General features: G+C 38.7%; 2 protein-coding genes across 4 annotated transcripts in view; one reads left to right on the top strand and one right to left on the bottom strand.

The window, feature by feature from the left end:
• Positions 1-738: 738 nt before the first annotated feature.
• On the bottom strand, positions 739-10,609 carry LOC106934651 (WD repeat-containing protein 48). Of its 2 annotated transcripts, none has more exons than XM_015014685.1 (18): positions 10,504-10,609; positions 9,712-9,852; positions 9,534-9,612; positions 9,230-9,442; positions 7,179-7,267; positions 6,943-7,044; positions 6,616-6,840; positions 5,887-5,961; positions 5,655-5,757; positions 5,478-5,575; positions 4,875-4,982; positions 4,632-4,728; positions 3,647-3,742; positions 3,425-3,530; positions 3,253-3,340; positions 2,583-2,659; positions 2,311-2,503; positions 739-2,215 (listed from the first exon to the last, which is right to left on the bottom strand). In XM_015014685.1, the coding sequence occupies exons 1-18, from the start codon at positions 10,549-10,551 to the stop codon at positions 2,120-2,122; spliced, it is 2,034 nt and encodes a 677-aa protein (XP_014870171.1). In that variant the 5' UTR covers positions 10,552-10,609; the 3' UTR covers positions 739-2,119. The 2 variants fall into 2 exon arrangements, with proteins under 2 accessions (XP_014870171.1, XP_014870172.1); XM_015014686.1 differs by having other exon boundaries at positions 9,534-9,609.
• Positions 10,610-12,082: 1,473 nt separating this feature from the next.
• The window catches only part of LOC106934650 (sodium channel protein type 4 subunit alpha-like), a 32,566-nt gene continuing 18,539 nt past the window's right edge, over positions 12,083-26,109 (top strand). The window contains exons 1-6 of one of the 2 annotated variants that reach the window (XM_015014683.1): positions 12,083-12,820; positions 19,615-19,920; positions 22,313-22,431; positions 22,903-22,992; positions 24,575-24,703; positions 25,270-25,361. In XM_015014683.1, the coding sequence (XP_014870169.1) occupies positions 19,654-19,920; positions 22,313-22,431; positions 22,903-22,992; positions 24,575-24,703; positions 25,270-25,361 (697 nt within the window). In that variant the 5' untranslated portion in view covers positions 12,083-12,820; positions 19,615-19,653. Of the gene's footprint in view, positions 12,821-19,614; positions 19,921-22,312; positions 22,432-22,902; positions 22,993-23,088; positions 23,114-24,574; positions 24,704-25,269; positions 25,362-26,109 lie in introns of those variants that run through there. The other variant, XM_015014684.1, reaches the window with a different exon arrangement.

The following is a 26,109-nucleotide window of genomic DNA, read 5'->3' as shown; positions in this document are numbered from 1 at the left end:
CAGGAATGTAAGTAAAACTGTGAAATTGTAGTTGCCATTAGTTGGGAATAATTCAAGCTGCAAGAGAGTGAGCGAGAGCCATTTTCTACAGATAACGGGAAGGCTGGAGGTATGACGGCTAACGATTTTTCTTCTGAGCCACCATCCTCTTAGCGAATCGGCATAATTTGGAAGAGTTGGAACTTTTGGAAATCTAAAATCTGTAAGGGAATGCAGATTATTGTTTACGATGGGTATCGTTATCTAAGCTAAAGCTGGATTAAATCAATGATTTTGTCTTTATTTTAAACTAAAAGCATGTAATTTTACAGCATTGTGTGACTTCACCCTGCTACTCAGACCATAATTAATCAATCAAAACAAGGATATATTGAAGCCTGTTGATTATGATCCTCAAATCTCTACTGTCAAGTCAACGCTTTACAAAACGATCTGAAATCAGACCAAAACAATATCTCTGATCTGTGCATCTCTACTACTTGACATCGACACCTGTTACTTATTTCGTCTATGCAAAAAAAAATTTAAATTTCTAATGTATTTTTGATGAGAAAAGCTTTTGTAAGTAGAAGTCTGAGATTCTTGAAGTACTCTTCTATTTTTTCTGTCGTCTTTATGGGGCTGAATATTTTCATTAAAGTAGGTGCCATCATGCAACGGTTGATGTTTTTAAATACTTTAGTTAGGAATGAATGCATAATGAATGTGAAATGGGTGAGCTGATTGTTAAACAATCGATTTAAAAGAAAGTGTCCCTTGTTTTTATTCCACACTCATCAGCTGATCACATTACAGCCCAACAAACATCCATTTGTCATCGTCATCCCTACAGATCTGTCACTCTGAAGACCATTCCAATTTATTTCTTTGAATGCCTAAAATATACATATTTCACAAATTATTACAAGGAATATTGCAGTAGTATGGCCTAATTTGAGGTACATTTCCTATCTTTATTTTTTTCTCTCTCCAGGTTTTCTTGTTTTGGCCAATCAGAGCTTGCTCCATGTGGTTTTCCTTTATGGCGTTACAAACACACACACACACGTACGTGTCATGGCAAAATTAACTCCAGAAGATTTACAGTGAAAAGATCTCTGCTCTGAGACCTCCAAGAGAGACGTAGCCGTTAGCGTTTATTTCACTTTGGTGAGTTTCCCACAGTGGTTGGATGCTCCTAATGCTCTTCTATTGAGATCCCCCTTCAAGTTATAGTTACTCTTAGTAAATCTAAATGACATGTACACAAAGAACAGTCCTCACTGCCATCAAAATCACTGCTTGAGTTATTAAGATATATACCTTATACTTGTTTCCAATTCCTAAAGTGACTTGGAAAAAAACTAACATTTGTCAGGGTAAACTCTTAAAAATCAAGTTAAGTTACTTTCATGATGACCAATGTGCTCTGGCAATTTGAGAAAAAAAAGAAGAAGTATTTTTTTAACAGAAACTGTACAAAAAAAAAATCCTGCTAAACCCAAAACTCATTTAAACAAAAAAGAAAATTGCAAATATATTTACAGAAAAAAAAAGAAAACATTCATTCGTGGAGAACAGCACAGCTAAAAACGAAAGACGGAGACAGAGTGAGGTTCTGCAACAGTTAGGCGTCTGAGTCGGTGGGCGAGTTCAAAGTGAAGGTAGCGGACGAGGATTCGTTTTAACGCAGAAACCAGGAGTAGTCCTGACGGCAGAGGATGGGTGCAGAGTGTGTAAAACGAGGAAGAGTTTCTGGAATGTACTAGAGCCAACAGTCTACTACATCCATACACACTCAAACACAGACTAACGTCAGTCGCTTCAGGATGCCCGACAGGCAAAGATCCGAGGAACGGAAAAACAGGTAGCTGAAATTGTGTGAGGGGGGAAAAAAAAGGTCATTCCTTGAAGTGTGGAACAACCGGTGCCGTTTCCTCAGGAGTGTGTTGGCTGCGCCGGAGTGTTCTGGTCACTTCCCCTATGATAGATACACCATGGATCATGTCCTCGGACGTTTACTGGTTTCTCACTGATACGGTGACTCTGGAGCACGTGACGGGGTCGAGTGGGGACTATATGGGGGAGGTGGGTGGTGATTGGCAAATGACAAGAGTTCTGCTTGTAAAAATGACAAATTTCATGTCGACTTCTGCCTATAGTGAAGTGTCAAGTCCCCTCCACTCTTCCAGATAAAATGTTTAACTGTCCGCAGGTCCATGTTGGGGTCTAGAACCTGTATAAAGAAAAAAAGATTAGCGAGACGAAACATTTCTTTCAAAAAGTGCATTTAAAAAAAAAGTTATTTTGAAGGAAGAAACTTTAGCGCACCTGGTCTTGACACATTAGCTCAATCTTCTCCTCGGCGAGCATCGCCATGTCTTCTTCCTTCTCCTGCTCTCCGGGTTTGTCGTTGGCCGAGGAGCTGGTGGTCTGCGACTCGTTGTCCAGGTTTATGATCTTCTCGTAAACGTGCTCCATCACCTTCCTCACCTGGAGCATATCACTGGCCGAGAGACGGTCCCTGCAACGCAGACAGCAGGTACGTAACGGAGTAAAGGCTTAAATGCTGCTCAGACGGACAGAATCCTCCGGAGGCTTACTTTTTTAGAGTTTTTGCACCAGAAGAAGAATGGGGCTGGAGGTAGAATGGGATTTTGTTGAATTTGGGCATATTTTTCTGAAACATAACAGGAAGAACATGTTAGCGCACAACGTCCCTGTGGGTAATTAGCATCAGCGAACGTGACAAGAACATCAAAATTCTGACGTTAAATGTGCTGTTGTGTCAAATTTGGTTTCTAGAATGCAGGGAATGTTTCCTCTGACAGAGGGTTATGTTTTTTGGATTAACAGATTAATAATTGGATAGCAAAGATAATTTGAAGCAGATGAAGCTACAGATAGGACATTTGAGAAGTTCTGGGCAGAATATATTTACAATTTTTTTTTTTTATCTTGAATGCAAAACATTTTTTGTCCAGCTTTGGTTTAGTTACTGCTCTGAATATACAGTTTAAGTAAAACTTTGCATTCTCTGTTTAATGACTTACTAAGTTAGTTGACGATTATTTCAATAATTCAATTAATCTGATTAATCATTTCAACCCCAGAGTCTACTTGTATTTTAGTTCTTTAAGGGAAACGAGAAGTGGCCAAAGTTGAAAACAAAAGGAAATTATCTACAGTGTTCTGATTGGTTAAAAAGCGGCTCCAATTAAAGTTATTCCACTATATACTTAAGAAACTCCAGGTTTTCACGTCAATACTCACATCTACAGTTATATCAATGACCCACTGTGGGACTGTCTCATTCAGCAGCATGGATTCAGTCTCGCCGCCTGAATCTCTACATAGCAGCCTGCAGCAGAAACATGGAGCAGTTAGAGAACCACAACTTCACCGACACAGGATCCTGAATGTTTGAATGTTTACTCGTGTGAACCTAAAGAGAGTTCTTCCTCCTGCTTCTCCAAAGATGACGGGCGTGTGAGGTGGGACCTGGAAATATCCGTTTCCTTTCTGCACCCTGTTCTCCTGCTCACCGTTCACTGAACACACACACACACACACACACACACCAGCAATGAGACGGTCTGACCGCTGCAAACACACACACACACAGAGTCTCCAGACTGTTGGATCTAACAGAAAACTATCCTCTCACCGTGGTTCACCTCGTTTTCTTCCTCGTCCATGGGGTTGATGCGCGTTCTGGGCCAGAACTCCAGCAGAGCTTGGAGCAACAAGCCACCCAAGTTCACTGCAAACGAGGAAGACGCAGGATTACGGTTCACATCAGTCGTAAATGTTATGACCTCCGCTGCCTAAAATTAAAGTCATTCACCTTCTTACGAATCGATGGTAGTTTATCGCACTACGATTCTGAGACTGAACTCTGATAAGAGAGTTAAGAGAGGCTTAACCCTTCAGATGGGCCACTAAAATGCCACGTGCCGTTACATTTCACAAGGCTACAGTTAAAACTACACATGTTGAGGTGAATTACACTATAAAAAGGAAAACAACAATCAATACATCAATAAAAGGAAATAGATTTGTATTGTTTATAAAAGCTCCATGCTAGAATCTGAAGAAACGGGTCTAATCAGTTGTTCCCATGGCAACAGACTATTCACTCGTGTGACATATTCATGAAGCAAACACTAAACACATTATGTATGAACAGGTTCCAGCCAGCTACATAACAATTATCCAAAGCTTGCTAACAAAATTAAAAAGATGCTGCAACTCCACTTATGCATAACAAATGCATAATCTTTAACTGGGTTTTTTTTTTTTTCCTCTGGTTTCTTTTTCTGGACCACTAAACTTCTTTTGGGTGGCATTTTGTCTGGTTTACATTTCCCGCTAACGGGAATGATCGCTACTAGCTGTCAATCAGCTAGCGACGGCCGCTACACCACTGTGTGTGACGGTTTGGTCCAATAAATATGTCAATCCAATAATGGGAAAAAAAAACAACAAAAACAAAACAAACAAAAGAAAAACAACTGAGCTAAAGTTAATAACAACAAATAGTCCCTGCATTTCACTAATCATTCTGAAGCATGAAGGCAGAACCATACACACAGTAGTCACAGTTTTATGGCTGATTGGTGTGTATTTTAATATAAAGAAAGATTACTTACACTTTGGATCAGATCCATCAGAACTTGAAAATCCAGCATCCTTTGCAGACACCCAAGCAGCAAAGCAATCACTCTCATCCAGAGTAATTGTGAGCATCTAATGGAAATAAACAAAAAAAAATTAATATTCATAAAAAGAGTGACATCATATTATTATTATTAGATGCATTAACAAGCTGTGTGAGTTGGGAAAGGTAATTAATACAAGTCAAAGCTGATAAAAGAAAAAAAAAAAAAACTCACTCCGGTTTTCAGATCGACAGAGAACCAGTTTGGCACGTACACCATCTTGAACCGCTTTTTAATCTCCTCATCAAATTCCACTTTGCCCAAGTCTTCTCCTTTGCAAGCCTTGGAAGAAACGACAAACAAAAAGATAAACATTACGGTGCATAAAAATCATGTTTTGGTCTGTAGTTTGATTTTAAAGTCACAGTTCATTATGTGTTGTTGTTTTTTTTGGTTCACTTTAAATCAAGAAATGAATAAAAAGTATCCTCTATAGAACTAGCAGGAGGTTTGGTTAGCCAGCTAACTCTTTAGCATCCATCACAGATATGATGATTCATCTTTTTTGAATGCCAATTTTGCTTGGAGACCAAATAATAAATTACTTCACTTGTTTTTGAAAGGGGAAACTTGCACTATTATGCCATTATCAATATATCACTTGAAAGTATTCTCAAAACAATGATATCATAATTTGTGGGACAATTTATCGTCCAGCAAAACTTGTAATCGTGGCAGGCCTATTGTCTTCTCTTTTTCAGGCAGCATGGAAACCCTGGGAGTTTTTCAGGAAAGCCAACAGATACCTGGATGAACAGCAGGAGTTGGTCGATTTACCTTGAGCACGTCCCAGTATGCCACATTGTTGTTGGTGTCTTTGGTGAGTATGTGTCTCTTGTCATTCAGAATGTGGCACTGTATAATACTGGCACCTCCTAGGAAACAGGAGTTAATTACACTTTATGAAAATGAGCTCTGGAGAGCTTCCCCCTGATCCAGTCAGTCATACTTTACCCTTAATAACTTGTTCTGGCTGAGTACACAGTGGAGTCAGAGGGGTGGTGCAGTCGTTGTCGTACTCCCCTGATGATCTGAAGTTGTGCATTCCCTTTAGTGACTACAAACGCAAACAAAAGAACTGCAAAGCCTCATAAAGAAACAGCATTTAGATTCTTCCTGACTTGGATGCAGCTCCGGCTCTGGTTAACGTGTAGCCAGTCAGCCGGTTATTGTCACGCATGCTTACCCATTTATTCACAGATGACTTGGTGGTGGAAACCCAGATCGCTGGAGGTGGGTCAGCAGATCTGTCCAGCTCCATCTGAGCAACAGAGAAAAACATCAAGGTTGACCGGCTGAGATGTTGATTTAGGATCACCAAGGGGAGAAAATGTGGGAATCATTTCAAATGATGCAAACAGAGTCAAGAAAACAAAACATTTGCGAATAGTAGGGCTGCACATTTTTGTAATTGATTATTCTATCAACAATTAATTAACAGTATGCTAAATATGAAAATAAATAATTCAGTTCCTTGTTTTTAAAAAAATAAATAAATAAGAAAATAAGCATTTTATTGCCTAAAATGAAGCAACGATTCTTTTAGCGGATTTGAACAGACTGAAAATTTAAAATAAATTGCCACTTGACGAGTTGTGAGTAAAATGTTTACAGGCAAATATATTTTTTTTAATCTTAAAACACAAAATGTATATATATTTCATACAATTATAATTATTATATTATAAATAACAGTAATATATTTTTTTCCCAGATGTCTTTTTTGAATCTGTATGTTCCCATTAACTATTAATCGATTACTAAATTATTTGATGTTTATTTCAACAATTGATTAATCGTTTCAATCCTGATTAACGCCTAGGCTTAAACAAAACAAGCACTTTTGTTTCACTTTTTCTGTGCGAGATGATCCGATGCATCAACTTTTCGTCGGATCAAAGTTCTGACTTCTTACTTTGAGCACCGGGGCCTTCTCCTCGCAGATGAGCACACGGATGTCCGGGTTTCTCAGGTCCGTGCAGTAAATCTTCTTGTCCCTGCCCCCAGAGTACACGTGTGTGAAGGCCTCGTTGACCTGCAGAGCCCAGACGCCTTCTTCATGGACCCTGTACGTGGCGATGCACCTCTGCTGGCCGAGCGACCACAAGCGGATGGTCCCGTCCGAGCTCCCCGACAGGCACTGCGTCGATCCGAGAAAAAAAAAAAAAAAAAAACATAACTGGGGTTAGATATCGGCGTCCGCTAGCGACTGACATCTCGGGTCGTTTTCAGGAGGCCACACCTGGGTGCCGTCGCGATTCAGGAGCAACGACTTGACGTTGTCTGTGTGACCTTTTAGCTTCATGAGCTTTGCACACGTTCGAGGGTCCCACACTCTCAAAACCTGACGCAAACAAAAAAATAATAATAATTATTTTTTAAAGGAATTCACTTTGGAATACGACAGGAAATGACAAAAGCTTTATTTGATTCCTAAACTCTTTATTTCTCAATGGAGTGCGCGTGGCGAGCTCAGACCTTTTCAGTAGATCCGGAGACTATAACTGTTCCCATCTGGTTCATGGCCAGACTATAGATGGAGTCCTTGTTCCCACTCAGCGACGAAGCTGTTGAGAGAGAAACTGCAGTGAGCCTCCGGGGAAATCTCAGCCAGAGTCGGCAGAAACGACACAACATCAGAGATGAACGAGGAAATCAACCGCTGAATGGCACCTGAAATCCATGGCATCTTTTTCCAGTCTGTGAGTGAATCACAGTAAAAACTGCCGGTTCACACAGACAACAATTCTCTTCAGTGCTGATGCTGTAACTGAGTGAACTAAACTCAAAGTTAGATATTTTTTGTATGCGATGTGCTTAGGGGAAGCCAGATATGAAGGAGGATGCGACATATTGTACGACGCGTCGGGTCTCTAATCATTCAAACTGCAAGACAGCGAGAGAGAGCAAGACTTTGAGAGGTAACAGGAAGGCTGAACCGAGTGACGTCAGGTTGCCTTGCTTTGGTTCGAAATGTTTGCAGCCATTTGAAAATATTAAAGTTAACAAGAGGGTTTATATTTTCTATCTCAAATAAAAAAATAGATCTGACTATATTGAGGACATTCGTTATTTTGTCATTTAGTTCAGATATTGTATAGATTCATTACGCAAAAAGTGAAATATTTCAAGCTTTTTCTTCTGTAATGGTGATGATTATTTATTACAGTTCATGAAAACCCAAAATTATGTGTCTCGGAAAGCGAGAAAATTGCATAAGATTAATTTTAAAAAAAAGAGAATATTTTAAAATTTTGAAATCTATGCACTTGGTCGATGCTCCTTTAGCATGAATTTCTGAATGCGGTGCGGCATGGAGGCGCTCAGTCAGTGGCTCTGCTGAGGCGTAACGGAAGAATGCTTTCCTATCGGTCTTCAAGTCATCAGGAAATGTCTCATGTTCTTTTCGACTCCGTCGATTCTCTGTGGGGTTCAGTCCAGGAGAGTTTGCTGGCTGACCCAGCCCAGGAACGCCACGGCCACTGAAGCAGCTTTCGCTTCCTTCGAAGTGTGGGCAGGTGCCAAGTGCTGCTGGAAAATAAAAAATCAACATCTCTATAAAACTTGGCAGCAGAAGGAAGCATAAAGTGCTCTAAGGTTTCCCAGTAGATGGCTGCATCCGCTGTAGACTTGAAGGAACCCAGTGGACCAGAACCAGCAGATGATATGACAAAGCACCAGACTGGAAACTTCACAATGGACTAAAGCAACATGGATTTTCTGTCTCTCCTCTCTTCCTCCAGACTTGTTGATGTGCAAATAAAGTGCTAGACTTTACTTTCATTTGAAAACAAGCGGACCTCGGACCATTCTGCAACAGTCCAGTTCTTTTGCTCCCGAGCAAAGATGACTCTGACGTCGTCTCTGGTTCAGGAGAGGCTTCACACAGGGATGCAACTTCTGTGTGGGATTTGTCTATGCGTAGTGGCTCTTGATCAGGTGACTCCTGTCAGGAAACCTCTGCAGGTGTTTTGAGTTAATTGGCTGATTAAGGTGTGACACCACAAGTTTGTAATATTTCACTTTTCCACAATATTCAAGGACATTTGAGACATTGAAACTCTGATTTCTATTATCTGCAAGACATCAGAATTAGAAGAAATGACTGACACTGTGTAATGAATCTATTTAATATTAGAGTTTCACCTTCAGACTGACAAAAAAATGTACTTTTTCAAGATGTTCTAATCTTTGTCAAGTACAAAGTTTCGTTTTATCTTTTCAAGGGCACATTCGCTAATCATTCATTTCAAATATTGGAGTTTTGACTGTGAACTCTATCAATTGCTCTGTAAATGACTTAAGAGGATTTGCTATAAATTGCCCTGTACAATTTCAATTGAGAAGCATCATGGCAGGGAGGCAAGAAAAAATAAAATCGAACATTTTATATATTTTTATGTTGTATTTCGTGTAGAAAAATCAATATTGGCAGGTCAACGTTCAGGAAAACACAGATGTTGTTACGCTACGAAGTTCCAATTGACACACTCGTGATTATTCACAGTCAAAATGACATCAGTACTCACTGGTGACCGTGTTGTTGGAAGCAGTGAGCGCCGTCAGTGTGTTCACATCCCAAAGGAAGATCTGCCGGTCCAGACCGGCCGACGCCACTAACTCCTTGTCCTTAGCGTACGCTAAAGCTTTTACATAGTCCTTGTGCGTCCGTAACGTCGACATACAAAATCCTTTATGAGCATTCCATACTTTCACGGTAGTATCTGATGAAGCTGATATCACTGAAAGGAGGAAAAGGTGCATCAGAATGAAGAAATTAAGCACTGAAAGCTATAGACAGCACAGCTGGTTGAATACGGGGTTAAAACTCACATGTTTTTCCATTGCAGCAAAGAACTATATCATTAACCCAGTCAGTGTGGTGCTCCATAGATGCAATGTATGGGTCCTGCTACAATGACAAAGAGCAGGAATTAGGACAGCTCCACGACTAACGACAAAACAGTGATTTTATGCTCTGACAGGACTCGTATGTGATTTAAAACTCTACTTTTTGTTGGTAGACGCTCCATATCCGGATGATGGAGTCTCTCCCTGCGGTGAAGAGCCGGTTCAGAGCAGGGTCTAACTGGAGTGCATTCACTCCATTGCGATTGTACTTCTCCACCTCGTCTCTAATCACGTAGGAAACCTGTGACATAAACAAGACAGAGTGCTCGTTTCTCCTGCCCGGGAAACTTTCTGGTTCAGTCCACAACATCACACCCATTTCAAAGCTGCAGCTCAATGTGTGCGCTGATTTTTTTTTCTCTCTTTGTAACATGGCAGGTTGGTTAATGCAAGAGCTCAATATTTCACATTTTAGGAAAATAATGCAATACGCTGTCGTTAAAACCTAACATGCGTTCACGTTATTGCGAGCAGAGTACACAACATAACCACCGAGCTAAGTTCCAGCAATTAGACGGAGCCGGAGCACCTTAGCTACTGTCAGAAATAAAGCAAGCATCAAAACGGTGCTTAGACAATACATCTAGCGTTTGTGCTGGTTTGCAAATATTTCTGTCGTGATTTGCACTTTTCCTTCTAAGCATATATTTTGTGAAGTCTTTTAGCAAAAAGAGTTAGCATTCAGACGTACTAGTTAGCAGCTGACGCTAACCGCTCACGCAAGCTAAGCTAGCTCTGTTAGCCGGCTTGAGCCATGACTCATAGCCGCAGCGCTGTTCTTGGGAGTCGCTTTTTACCGACACTCGGACGTTTCTAAAACACCTCCTTAAGACGAGAACCCTAAAGTTGTCACTGCCGCACAATCTGCAGACATGCACTTCGCAAAATTTACCTGCACTTTCCTCCGCCCAGCAGCATTTTGCCTGTGATGCGTGGCCATCTTGCATGTTGACAGTCAGTTCATGTGATGCTACATCCGGAAAAAGAAAGAAAACACACACGCCTGGGCTTTCTGGGTAATGTGGTTTGAACTTTAAACCCTGTTATCAACTTTTATGGGGGGGAGGGGGGGGGTTATGAGTAGTTCACCTACCAATGTGTTCGGTAAGGAAGTGGAAACTAATTTAGAGCTTGAATAAAAATAATTGACTGTGGAGTCACAACACTGAGGCTGTTTATAGAAAGGGACAAATCAGAGCAGGGGCGGATCTACAAGGGGGGGCGAAGGAGGGAAGAGAAGAAAACATATATTTTTTTTTTTTGTCCAGAAGCCTTTTGTAGTCTTTTAATTAAATATTAATTCACAAAAAATGTAATTATAAGATTGATCTTATAGGTCCCTGGAAAACTTAGTTATGACCATGCATCAAATAATGTCCCATTGAAAAGATACAAAAATATGTATATACCTTGACAGCATAAAGTGAGTGCAAAAATATGGCTATAAAATATTTTTTAAAAACAAATTCTTAAAAAGTAGAATGACATTAAATCTCTGAAGTTTTGCTTTTGACAGCCACTCAAAACATTTCTCAATTTTGGTGAATCCACCTCACAAAATAAGTTAAATTTTATAAAAAATCTTAGATCTTATAAACAAACTTGATTCCTGAAGTCCTGGGAATGCAAAACACACCAGCAAAAGCTCTCAGAATGAGGCTCTGGGATGCTTAAGTACAGAGGACATTTTAAAGATAATAATAATAATAATAATAATAATAATAATAATAATAATAATAATAATAATAATAATAATAATAATAATAATAATAATAATAATAATATTTATTTTGGCAGATGAGACAAAAGACATGGTCAGTTTTAGTACAGATTTGTGAATCCAGTGGATAAAAGAAACACTTAAAAACTGAAAACTTTTACAAATAGTTTTGTAAATGAAGGGGCTGAACAAAAATGCACACAGCAGTTTTCAGAATTATTTATTTAGACAATAAGAATAAATAATCCAAATAAAATTCAAGCTTAACAGCTTGAGGTTTGTGGTTGTATAATGTGTAAAAGCTCAATGGCGCTTTTACAACACTTAACATCTGCCAGATGTTATCCAGGGGCGCACCAGTCTGTTTTTGGCCGCTAGGGGGAGTCCTATAACCTTACAGCTATACATGGACCAAAGTGCGTAAAACAGGGTAATCCAAAGCTTGAACACTTCCCATCCTTTGAAACACACACACGCACGCACGCACGCATACACGCACGCGCGCGCATGCTCCCCCCCAAAGAAACTCGGTGTAAAATTCAGAGTGAGGGAATCTGACTTCTAATTAAGTTTTGAGAGGGCGGTCAAAATTATGTGAGCTCCCCAGTATGTTGTTTCCATGTTAAATCAGAGCTTTATGCAGCATTTAGTAGGTCATAATAAACAGTTTCAATCAAAACACAAGCACAGGCTAAAAAAAACAACAAAAAAACATCAACAACAACAAAAAAACATATGATGCATATTTTGTGAAACAAGCCCACTAGTTTATATGAAAAGCATCATACAATGATTGGATTGGATTAAATGAGATTACATGAAAGCGGCCTATTGTGGTTGTAGTAGGCTGATATGCAACAGCAACACCAACTTCAGCTCTGGCTGGTAAACTTCTGACTTGTGAGCATCCCGGCGATTCAACTTGAGCATCCCCCCTCCCCAACTTGTTGATGGGCTAATACTGCCAGCTCTCTTAGCCTACATCCCTGTTCCGTGTTTTAGTGCGGCATGATGCGCCCACAGGAGCAGTAATCCTCTTCTGTGTAGCTGCTTCCTCCCTCATGCTCTCTCTTCTGCTCAAGGGCAAATCGAGGTGCGCCTCTGGCTGCCGCCGCTACGCACTGCTGCTGAAGACAGCGCAGCGTCCTCTGCGCTCTCCGCGGGCTCCTGGGACCTTTTGTCGTTTGAGATGAACGCAGAAGAAGCGCCGTGTGAAAGGGGCCAGAGCCGGTCCAGTTGTTTATCGCACCCCTGGCAGCAAAGCCACATGTCGGTGTTTGCTTGGACAAGTGTTTTTTGAGCGCGAAACTTTGGACTGTGGGGGGTCAGCTGTCTCCGCTCGGATGACTGGGGGAGTTTTGGGTTCGAGAGGAGATGCGAGCGTCGACGTGAAGACATGGATATTACGCGGAGGGTTTGGTCGTTCTTCCTGCTGAAACCCGAAGAATTTCACTCTGAAAACGATGCTTTAAATCTCGGAGTTTCGTATGTAAGTATTAGTCCATGTCAAGATTAATATTTACGTGTAGGCCAGGGAAAACGTCCTCTTAATGCCCAACACTTTGTTGTTGTTATTGCTTTGCTTTATTTTTATTCACATTTATTTTCACATACATTTAATCATAAAATCAAACAAGTCGAAGCTAAAGTTAAATGCACCAAGTCTGGTAATGCTCAAGGCATATTTAGTTAGCATTTTAAAGTTGCTCTATGTTGAGTGATCCAGTAGTTTATCTTATATACCGTCTCAAACTAAAGCTCCTTGCATCCATCTTGTTTACTCTTTGACTGTCAGGGAAAATGTTTTTTTTTTCTTGACTAAAACAACTGCTTCTTCATTATTATTATTATTTTTTTAATTTAACAAGCGTCTTGTTTCGTCGGCTCATTCCTTCTGAAACTTGTGTACTTAAGCTGTCTGCAATTACATTAAAAGGTTTCTGCCAGAGAAGTAGGTCATCAGTTCAGGGCAGACCCGGCTGAAAGTGAGGTCGAATCGCTCCTAACATGGCCAAGTGAAAACTCACTGTCGGCTTACTTTGACATTTTCTGAATTCATAAATAAGGCTTCTGGATCCAGGCTGCTTGATTAGAACAAAATGTCTCCGCTCTTTGATATCAATAGTGATAAAACTTTTACCAGACCTGAAAAATGCTCATAGAAGCAACTTTTGTTGTCTTTTTTTTTCCAGTTGTGTCACTGCAGTCCATTGCTAAAGAACTTTTCATGTTTTGTCATTGTTCAACCATTGTCTCGTGATACCATCACAAAGTGTCGCATAATTGGGAAGTGGACAGAATAATGACGCATGGCTGTGAAAGATTTTGTCATAAAAATCTGGAAAGTGCCACTAATTGAGACCCCTAAATGAAGTCTGGAGGGTTTGATTCTGAAACAGTACTTCAAAGTTTGAACAACTTACTGAGCAACATAACAGCAGACCTAGAAAAAGAGTGAAAGGCGGATGTGCAGACCTAATAAGACATGGCTGACACACTGGGCAAAGGAGCGCATTAATCAGAGAAGCAGGGGTAAATCTGCTGCAGAGATTTATCCATACCAGGGAGAAACCGTTGACATGACAACTGGGAGTCCTGGATTTACAAACCGAAAGAACGACAAAAAGAAAGTCATTGTCGAAAGAGAGCTGCGAGATAAAGTTCAAACTACGTCGTACAAAGCAAAGATGAGTTCAAAACTAAAATGTAAAATGTCTGAAGATAAACTGGATCATCTCAAACATTTGTTAGTTTAACAACGAACAAAAAAAATGAGAAGAAATCAGGAAAGGAGCAAATACTTTTTTAAAGCATCCAAACCTATTTCTAGTCTCTCAATACTTAATAAATAATATTTTCCTTGAGTCCAACTAACACTATTACAGATCTGAGACATGAATCTATATAAATTGCATTTTGTGGTTCTGCAACCCACAAACTAGTGTTTTTTTTATTAGGACAGACCAACACAAAGTTACACATTATAGTGAAGTTAAATAAAAATGATCATTTTTGTTTGTAAATATTTAAACCAGATAAATTAGGTGTTTGTAATCACACCTCGTTTATTCTAACACCACTAAATAACAAAAGATTTCATTAGAATGAAGGGTGAGGGTACAAAATGTTGATTGGAGCTTTGAACCTTTCACAGATTTCACTTTTATTTCATAAAAGTAAAACAAGTTTAGCCTAAACGTAAAACCAGAGCCACAGTTGAATAGTCAAAGTCTGCAACTGAATCCATTTAGGAACCTTTAGCCTTTTTTTTGCCAAGATAAACAGGTAAACATTTTTGTCTCTATATGTTCGTGCAAAGCTGTCAGACTTTTATCTTAAAAGATATGCAGCTGTTTCATATGAATTCTCCCCAAAAAACACCTTGAAATATGACTCTAAGATGTAAAAAAAGCAAAAAAAAGCAAAATAAAATCCACATTTCTTCTCACAAATGCTGTTCGGATTATAATTACATAGTGGTTACACAAGGAAATAGTAAGTTTTAGGTTGTCCAGAAGGTCTTTGTTTCCATATTCAGAACATATTTCTGAAAACAGAAACATACTTTTCTCAAAATTCAAAAACAACTAAATAAACGTATGTCAGGACTCTGGCTCCACATAAACAAATACATTCTCTTTTATCTTGTAGTATCTCTGAGAATCTCATACTTCAAATAGCTATAATCAGATTGACAACGCAGTAAAATAAACGTTTGCTACTTGATTGAATGAAGCCAAGAAAGAACAAACTAGATAAAAGTGGAAAGAGAAATGTTTATCTGATGGAAGGAGTGATGATCACACAGAGAAATATTATAAACCCGTGTTTTTTCTTCACATTTTGATGATTATGGCTTACAAATAATAATAATGATTAATAAATTCAGTATCTCAGAATATCAGTGTTGTAATAAGTTAAATATACAGAAAGTTGAGTGAAAGAAAAAAGTGGGGCATGAAAAGGTACAGCAGGGAAAGAAATTGCAGCAGAGATTATTGATGAAAAATGATCAGAGGGGGCCTTGGTTCCCCCTCAGCCATCTTTAGGGACACCACTGCACAACAATGCCCTGATATCAATCTAAACATGTTGATTCTCAGCTTTAACAGTCAGACATCCGGCCCCAATGTTAAAATCCCGCCTTCAGAGTCAACGAATGCCCGGAAGAGAAAGTTATGGAGTTGGAAAAAAGCAATCTGGTGTCGACGTAAACACCTCCAGACATTTACAAAGGTAACCGTTTACACTGGAGATTGGAGGAAAATGGAAGATCCAGTTCTTTATATAACCACAAAATAATATTAATGTTAACAGCAGCAGCAGAGATCTTGTTTGTTTATGGAAGTACCTGAGCAGTGCTCTGCCGCACAGCTGCGCATCCGACCTGCCCCGCGTGAGAACAGCGCTGCGATTGGCCCAGCCTGCTGGAGGCAGAGGAAGGGGGCAGATGTACTCTGCCAAAGACAGAAGACATCAACTCTCAGAGGAATTTCTAGCAGAAGAGTTCCTCTGCCTTTCAACAAAATGGCTCTCCTCTCATCTTTAGACTTCATGAGGTACAGGACTGGGATTTTATCAGATGTGAAAAAAACAAAACAAAATCAACAAATAAAAAAAACAACATTAGACATGCAAACAGGTCAAGTTAAGTTGAATATTACACAAAAAATGGGGTGAGATGAAGTGGAAGCTGACAGATTCGTCTTCTACTTTTTGAGCTCACAGATGTTCATTTGTGGGAAAGAAATTCGGCTTTAAACACCAAGAGTTAGCTGTGGAGCTACTAAGATCAATCAAACAGCCCTATAGTCTTTAAAACTGTTGGTGGTATGTTATATTTGAAACTTTTGCACAAATTAAGATAAAATGAAACTGGAAAATAAATACCATTGCAGCAGTAGTTTTTAAAATGACATGGCATTTATTATTTGCTGCCTCGGGTAAGCTTGTTACAGTAGTGGAATTACACAAATAAATAAAAATGAGCTTGATCATTTCCATTCATTTTCATTATTTTATATTTACTCATTTCCAAGTAAATAAATTTTACAAAAAAAATATATAGTCGCGATATCATGGTGCTAATTTCAATATTTGAGAAGAAAAGATAAGCAGACCTGTGCATTATTAGAAATGAAACAATCGTCACAACTCTTGATTTCCCAGAGAAAGATTTCAAAGATCGGAATGAAAAATAGAATAATGCAAAAGGTAAATAAAAAGAAAATAAATAATGATAAATACAAATAAATAAATAAAAGTAGTCAAACTAAGAAGATAGTGTTAAATAATGGTAAAGTGTAACTTTTATAAAAGAGTAGATTATCAGGGTGGTTTTGTCAAGTTTGGTTCCTTTTGGATCGTCTGAATTTCACATAACTTACCCAAATTTGCCACCAACAACAAAATTGTTCAGTTTTGTAATTATGTGTATATTTTTCATGATAAATATTATATCCAGTCATCTAGGTCCAGTTTGTCCTGTAGTAACCATTTTTATTAGAATATTTTTTTCCTTAATAAATTAGTCATTAGTCTGTTTCTTTTTGACGCCTCTTGATTCAATCTGCCAAACTGATCTTGTAGATAATGGCCCATCTATCTTGTAGCGCACCGTTCATCTCTTTCCAGTAATCTTTTGTAATTGTCCCGAAAAGCATGATAATTTCCCATCTGATGATTCATCTTTTTTGAAGGGCAATTTTGTTTACAGAGACGTCATGAACATGATTTTTGATTTTCTCCTTTATTTTGTTGTTTTTGGTTGTTTTTTTTATCGGATGTGTAAAATATCTTCCATTTCCCGAGTTTTTTTGTTGTTTTTTTTTACAAAGTTAAAGTTTATTTATCTATGAGAGGGCAAATTTGCATTATTACTATACCATTATCAATATCTTACTCAAAAGCGACAGTATTATCGTTTATCACAAGAACTGCTGGGACAATTTAAAATTTGTGATCGTGACCGGCCCAGCCTGAGCAAAATAAAACGACTAAGTTGCATTCATAACTTCCTCAAACAGTTGCTCTTATCGTGTGCTCTGCTCCACTTTGAATCTAATTATATTAATTATTCAAAGCGATGATGACCATATCACATCTGGCTGTTATGGGAATTAAATTTCATTCAACTAAAACACTCTTCTCCTCCTCCCCACTCTGCTGAGTTTAATACTGTACACGTCCTCCTGCAAGTAAGCTGTGCACTCTGGCAGGTCTGCTCTCTGTGCATTTCAAAGTAGATTAATTATACACTTTAACAGTATGTCGTTGCACAGATTGGATTATCATCACCGGTTGGTTGCTGTGTCGCTTTACTTTTACGAAGCAAAAAATAAAGAAATAAAAAATGCCGTATATGTGTTTCTCTTGCATGACGCCGTACCACCGGGACAGAGAAATCATTAGATCAAACGTGTTTTATCGACTTTGTGACATTGAGAATGCGCGTCGCGACAGCAAGCGAGACAACAATGTCACTGCACGAGATGAGCCGATCTGGTATCAACCTGGGCCAACTAAGCAGATCAGCGGGGAGCAGATAGCTAGCGTCTGGCTGAACGTGTGAAGGGATCAATGCATTTCAGGAGAGCAGGAGATGGAAGACCAGGAGCTTAGGCCACATGAAAGGGATACAATGGGCTTTTCTGTGTCAAACGGGGGAACACGGAAATGTAATCCTCTCTTTGGAAAGCTTTCCCAGTTATTAAAATATCACACTGTCCGTGGTTCAGATTCTGGAGCAAATTTGTAGTAGTGGAAAGCATTTTCATATTGGGTTTTTTTTTTTGTTTGTTTTTTTTTTTTTTTAGATTACATTGTGGCTTTTCCTCATAACCGTAAAACATCAAAGCTGTCTTAAAGCCAGAAACCTGGTTTCTCAGAACAACTAAACACACGTTCCACTTTCAGGAACAAGACGTGCAGATTTTGTTGGGGCTGCGCTAGTACCACATTCTCCGGATTATAAGTCGCATCATTCAAAAACTGTGTCATGTATAAGTGAAGATAAGTCACATTTATTTAGGAATTGACAAACGTGAGAGAGACCTTGTCTGTGTCTTGTGACAGGTCGTGTTCAGTTAGCTGATTTTTCAACTTTCAGTTTTTCTGCTGAGCATTTCACCAGCAGAGAGAAGCGGAGACGCATGCAGTTTAAATTGCATGAAGTGGTAACATAAAGGCCAGCCTGTAAGGAGGTTTGTTCTCTTTTTTGTTTTTTCGAAACAGCATGTTCTTTAAAGGGGAAGTACTATGTATCTTCCAGTGCAATCAAATAACTATGTTAATTACAGTTAGAAAATGCTATATTACTCTGTTAACCCTTTAACAACGTTTGTACCATTGTTGCACTGAGAAGTAGCTACTATAATGAGCTCAGCAGATGAGCTCAGTTCCACCCAGTGTTTGCTAATTGCTGCTGGCTAGTCTGAAGGAGCTGAGTAGCGGAGGGAGGATTGTTCTGTGAGGCAGAAGCTTGGAAACTGCATCTCCTAGGACGAACTGCGCCTCGAAGGCGGTGCTAGGTCCACCCAGACGTTTTACACAGCTGAATGGTTGCCATGGGAGATTCAAGGATTTCTCAGACATGCATGAAAGAATCAGGCAATACTCCAGGTATGTTTTTGATGAGGGAATAACATTATAACTTGATGTAAAACTGAGAAAATGTGCAGTTGTTTATACGTAGTCTTGCTTTCAGCTCACTATGAGAGAAATGGTAATGTTTAATCCTTGGTTCAAGTCTGTCAATATGGATTAACATTTAACACAACAGTCAAAAAATGTGTCACGAAGAGGAAAAACAAACATATATATATAAGTTGCACCTGACTATAAACCACAGGACCAGCAAAACTATGAAAACCTGTCTGACCTACAGCTGGGAAAATACAATACTTACCATGTTAGTTCAACTGACCAGTAAGCCGTCTTACAGCTCAACCTTTAAGTGTAGCAAAGGGAACAAAGCAGGTTGACATCTTCTAAGTTATCCATCTACTGAAGCTTCCATTGTCTACACCCACTGATTTGTGCTAAGTTGCAGAGGTCATTAGGCGAGAGGTGGGGTACACCCTGGGCAGGTCGCCAGAGACACACAGGACATACAACCATGCACACACACAATTCAAAGAGAAAATTTGGGATTCAAACCCATGACCTTCTGCTACAAATGGTGCTACCAACTGGGCCACCGCGCAACCCACATCCTCTTCCTATCTCAGCATATCTTGGAAAATCTCTCTTCAATATTTCTGACCTTTTCTCTGTCTCCCTCAGAATAAGTAAATTCTAGTACAGGACGATCAGGATGAAAAGATGGCAGCCATGCTGTTACCAACGGGTCCTGACGGCTTGCGGCGGTTCACTCGCGAATCCCTGGCTGCCCTGGAGCGGCGGGTGGCGGAGGAGCAGGCCAAGAGATCCAAGGATTGCACCGAGGCTCAGAAGAACGCCGAGGCGGCCAAACCCCGCGCCGACCTGGAGCCGGGCAAGCAGCTGCCGCGCATCTTCGGCGACGTCCCTCCAGAGCTCGTCGGGGTTCCACTGGAGGACATCGATCCCTTCTACTACAAGAACCAGAAGGTGAAAACTTTTAAGATTTTTTTTTTTCTCAAAGTGAAGACAACAGCGCTTATCTTTCTTTCTGAGAATATTTTCCCTCTCAGCTAAACAACTTCTCCAGTTCTGATGATGGGCTGGAAGCATTGAGTTGTAGTCAGATAGTCAGTATATGTATTTATTTGGTAATTTTTTATATTTCCATACACAAGTCGAAAAAGAAAAACCACAAAATGCTGAAAAAGAAAAAACACAAAACTAGCACTATAATATTTAAATAATGTTTGATAATCCTCTTGTCAAACATTATTTAAATTCTTGTCAATGCCATGAACAAAAAGTGTAGACCAAAACATAGTGCAGGTAGAAGCATAAACTTATTTTACTCTCACTTTCTTATAAATGTAAAACTTAAATGACAAATCAAAGCAGCAGAATCTTTCCTGCATATTTTTCTAATATCTCCAAGGAATTCCAGCTGCTTGTAGACAAACTAATACAAGAGTGGATTGTCAGACGTTATTGTATTTGTTTGTTTAGCAAATAATTTTAATAATCTTCTTTAAGAGTGAAAAACAGTTTTCACCTCACAATTATTCCACTCTAACTGAAGGATAATTGTTTTTAAAGTTAGCCTTGACCTTTAGTATTTTTTTTTAACAAATCCTCTCTTAATTCATAATTTATTTCTTTAAATTCGAACCACTTTTGTGTACAGCTAGGAATTACACTAACCTTATAACAGAAACGAATCATTATACGTTTCAGATCTTTTAGATGTTTTGCTAACTTCTTCCCAGAGCTAAATAGAAGTTGGCTTAGCCTAGCGATGCTGTGCTGCCCATAGATATGCCTGTTTAAAAACTGTTTAACAGCGGTCCATCGGTGCATATTGCTAATAATAACCAACCAATAATCAACATTTCCGGCAGGTTTATAAAGTCAGTTGACCTCCAATGCTAAGCACTAATTACTATTTCTGGATTTTAAAAAGAGGGAAAAAGAAAATGGAGAAAGAAGCGCTTCAGACGTCAGTCTCTGTTTTCCCAGGTAAATCGCTGCTTCTTCAAATTTGTCATAGCGCCATATTTGGTCTGATGCCCGTCACGTTGACCAATCACTGGACACCAAATAGAGAGTTCTTTATTTATTTATTTATTTATTTATTTATTTATTTTTTTTTTAAATAATGAAACTCTTTGGCTACAGCAGCGTAACAGAATTTAGGATTTTCTTACTTATTTTACCGTTTTGCTCTCAGTGAGTGATTTGTCACAATTCCAGTTGTTTTATTGGGTTTTTTATTAAATGCTTTAGATATGGCGAGCCACTTCTTTACGACTGAAGACCCATACCCAAATATGAATATTCTTCCATCTTTCCAATCATGAGGACCGATTAGGAAAATGTTCCTTTGTGTCTCCTCAAATTTATTCTCTGGGTTAAACAGGAATATCTTTAGTTTATTTTATTTTTTTCTATTTTATTGTATGTAGTTGTTTTTAAATTTAGAGCAAGATGCACATTTTGTTATAAAATATGAATTTATTGTATGATTTTTCACACATCTCAAACCAGGAGAAAACAAACAAAATAAAAAGAGGAACGTTGTCAATCCAAATGATGCACATTAACAATCCAACAACACACACAAAAAAAAACAATATAATTAACATGAACTTGTTAATATAACCCAGACATAATTTTCCCCTTTTTAAATGTTCCACATTAGTTGATAAATAATAACTCATTAAAGAAAGAGTTTCATTTTGAAATGCATTTGGAGTTGCTGTCTTAGTGTCTAACGCGTAATAAGTTTCCACTAATGGAAGAATCAATAGAAACCTCCCTTTGGAGAGGAAATGTTAGCGATCCTTCAAATCATTTCTTCGTCGCGGCTCGCCGTGACTAAGACGGCCTCTCTGCGTCTCTTTAGATCTCTGTGGATTCTGAAATAGGATTAGCAAGTTTTGATTTGCTGAGCTGGTGGATCAGGCTGCCGCCCATTAATGGAGAGATGAAAACAGGACATGGCAGCCATTCTCAGGGTCTCTTTGTTTTGGCATGTGATGCGCTGCTGGATGGGAGGATTATCCAAAGACCTGGAAATATTTAAATAAATGCCACATCTGTTGGGGAAACATTCCGTCCGCTTTGGAGTTGCCTCCATTATCTCAACTTGCCCCGATGACTGCCTGTGGTGGAAGTTAGCACAGATGGCAGACAGAGAGATTGAGTCAACACTGTGCTGCTGCTCCCTCTCGGTAAAACGGAAACAGCTGAACAGCTGCTGCCGGCTGACGTGCAGCTTCTCTCAGCAACATAGCACGAGAGATTCGCTACGTTACAATGTTTGAAAATGGGATTTTTTCCCCCCACATTAACACTGGTGTTTGTCTTTTGCTTCTCTTTGCAGACTTTTATAGTACTTAACAAGGGGAAAGCCATCTTCAGATTCAGCGCCACGTCTGCACTTTACATATTAAGTCCATTTCACTTCATCAGATCGATTGCCATAAAAATCTTAGTCCATGCATATCCTTTCTGAATGCCTTGTTGGTGTCCGTGTTTGTTGACTTTGCCGTTTTAGGTTAGGTTTGGAAGATGTTAGGACATTGTTGAATAAGGTGTCGTCTTAAGATTGAGGGTGAAAATAGAGACAGTCGAGGTAATAGTCACTACGATTTGACGTCTCACCTGAGTTAAAGTTAATATGTAACTTTATCTGCCAGATAGGCCAGTTTCTAGTATTCAGCAAATTCAAACTCACTGGTTTGTATTTCGCTAGCAAGTGTGAAATGGACACGTTTCTGATGAGTACGAGACAAAAATACAGTATATGTGGCAAGAAAAAAAACAACGTTGCCTCGTAGTTTCAATGTTAGTTTATTACTCTACAGTGACTACATTATTCTGTGTTCTGGTTCACTACCAGCTTATTTTAGAAAAACAAATGCTGTATTGTGTATTTCTCTGCCACTCCACATTTTCCTGAACCATTGCTACGTTGTTTAGCTATTTCATAATGTTCACCATCCTGACCAACTGCTTCTTCATGGCCATGTCTGATCCGCCAACATGGACCAAATACCTGGAGTAAGTAAAGCTTTATCTCTCTCCGCTTTTCGTGTTTTTGTTTGTTCATCCCAAACGTTGCTAATGCAGAGTTGCCGGGGTCTGTTGCTTTATCAGAGACTCCTGCAGAATTACTAAAAATGTGAGTATATGCAGATGTGGTGCATGTCGTGCTTATGGCACTCCTGAACACTACGTCGGCATGCCGTGGAATGAGAAGAGCTTTGAACGTGTTTCAAGGACTTTCCTGCTGTGCATGACGTGAAAGATTCAGTGGAAACGTTCATCATCTGAGGATTTTTACGTTTTTGTTGCAGCCTCAACAATTATATGAAGCTTATTCTGAGAGAAAATGTTTGATTTCTTCCCAAGGAATTTGATGAAAATAGATCATCTGCAAATATTATAAAATGCTTACAAAAATACACAAACGAGATGCTAGAAGTTTCCTTATACCCACATCTTTGGCAAAACCTGAGGCTAAAAGTTTTAATGTCTAATTGATTCAACTTCTGTCAGCAACAGAGAAAACTAGTAGATTTGAAAGTGAGATGTGTAAAATGTTCTTTTTCTGATCATCTGTCACTTCCTGAAAAAAGTGAATGAAGTTTGTACTTTTTGGTCATTGCCAACATTGATAGTTTTTTGTCAAACTTCCCTGCCAGACCAGAGGATGATGACAAAATCACAGGTGACAACTATTGATGACCACAAAACCCCCATTAAAATACATTAAACTCCTGCATTTATTCATTTAAATTTTTTTTTAAGTTGAACAAAGCTACTAATAATTTTTATTGATTTTCTGTTTTTCCCAGGCTGCCTTAGCTAGGTCTTATTTTCCCACCGCTCACAAGCCCTTTGTTGAGATGAAACTTTTTCAGATTGAGCTTTTTGGTTTGGTCTGGTGTAAAACAATAACCTGAATATTTGCACATATGTCCACTATTGAAGGGGCAGAATCATGAGTTTTCCAGACACTTTGTGCCATTCTATCGCACAATCAAGTAATTGACCCCCCATCTCTGAAAGTTGAATACATCCTCCATCTTTACTGCTTGATGTCTCAGATTTGTACATCGTTTTCCAGAAGGTCGTTGCTAATATCCTATTCCTATAAAAATAAAATAAAATGCTGTGGATATCAGATGTAGAGTGAAAATTAAATCTTTAACAGGCAATACAAAATGTATATCTTGCACGGATCTAATTAGCATTCTTTAAGTCATTAAACTTTACCTAGCTTAAATTAGATTTACAACTAAATGCTCGGCTGCTGGAAGAGGCTTCATGCTTTCACTTTATTAATACATCGCTGCTGCTCCTTGTTGTGCTTCCAGTGCTGAATTCATATTTATGCCGATGACAATGTCCCATGCTGTCACTTTTTTTTGGTTTCAAACTCTTTCAGCATGTTGTTTTTATCTTGCTCTCAGTTTGCTTGCTAAATCATTTCGTCCTTGTTATATTTCTACAGATAATGTCAGTCTCTCACCAGACCACACCGCAGCTATTGTAGTTCATTTTAAAGCAGGGGTTAATGTGAGTGTAGTGCCCATAAAAATGTGTGTGTGTTCAACGTCCCGTTTCCAACGATTCCCAGGTACACCTTCACTGGCATCTACACTTTCGAGTCGGCGATAAAGATTTTCGCGAGAGGGTTCTGTTTAGTGCCGTTCACCTTCCTGAGAGACCCGTGGAACTGGCTCGACTTCATCGTCATCATCATGGCGTGAGTAGCCGTTTCAAAACAGTCTGTGTGATTTAGCTAAACCCCCTGAGACCAGTCATCCAGACTGGACGCCGGTTTTGTCTGAAAACAACACGAAGTCACTTTTAATTCACTGAGCTGCATCTCCATTACAAATGTGATGACATTTCGCCAATGTTGAAAAAGCACAATTTGCAATAGCGGTGTTTCCGCTAAAGAAACATAAGTTTGTTCACGTGATAAATCATTAAAACCATGTCGCACCATCATGCTCCAACTACCTTACTTCTTGTCCTATTCCTTGTCTTTTCTATCGTTTCCAAAAGTTTGAAATGTTACCTTGAAGATGCTTGAAAAGTGCTTGAATTTTACTGTGGGAAAAGTGGACAAACCCTTACTTTACATCACTAAACTGGTAACAATTAATTTTAATAATTTTTGAGCCACACTTAGACAAACTGAGGCAACCAGAGAAATAATAAACTCATAATGCGCTCCATCTTAAAGTTGCACCCGTCAGTTTGTGTTGTGATAATCCTTTATGATATAAACTTTCCCTCCCCTCCTGTCTTTGCACCAAATTCCAGCTACGTCACTGAATTTGTCGACCTTGGGAATGTCTCTGCGTTAAGAACCTTCAGAGTACTGAGAGCTCTGAAAACCATCTCAGTCATCCCAGGTGAGGCAGCCGTCACCTCCCGGCTTTTTCCTATGTAAAGTTACACAGTAAAAAATGAGCAGCAAGATTTTGGCTTATTTAACAAATTATAGAGAAATAAATGACAGTGTTCATGTTTTAAAGTCATATTTTCATCATGTTATTCACACATTCATAAATGTCAGAGTTCCAAACTAATATTTGAAAGCTAAGTGTTTAGATTTCAAACTAACTTTTTAGTTTGGAAACTAAATATTTATCTCAGTCTTAAATATTTAGTACAGAAATAAATATTTAGCTTGTGAATTAAATATTTAGTTGGGAGTTAAATATTTAGTTTCTGAACTAAATATTTTATTTATTAATTAAATATTTAGGAAGATAAATATTTGGTTTAAATTTAAGACTTACTTTAACATTTAGTTTGGAACTAAGTATTTAGCTTGTGAACTAAATATTTATTTAGTTCACAAGTGAACTAAATAGTTTTCTAAATAGTTCTAAATAGTTGCTAAGATACTTTTCAATATATAGATTGAAAACTAAATATTTAGCTCCCAACTAAATGTTTAATTTAAAATAACTAAACACTAAATATTTAGCTTTTAAATGAGTAGATGTCAAAGGTTAGTTTGGATCTCTGGCATGTGAATAGCATGAAAATGTGACTGAAAAAAGAACACATTTATTTCACTATGACAGGCTAAATAAACTATAAAATTCTGCTGTTGATTTTTTATCGTGTAAATTTACAAACGCCACCCCATCT

Source organism: Poecilia latipinna, unplaced genomic scaffold, assembly GCF_001443285.1.
Source record: "Poecilia latipinna isolate Pla-1442-1.1 unplaced genomic scaffold, P_latipinna-1.0 Scaffold1839, whole genome shotgun sequence".
Lineage (NCBI taxonomy): Eukaryota > Metazoa > Chordata > Actinopteri > Cyprinodontiformes > Poeciliidae > Poecilia > Poecilia latipinna.
The sequence above is the reverse complement of the archived record's forward strand: the minus strand, read 5'-3'. Positions and strand labels throughout refer to the sequence as shown.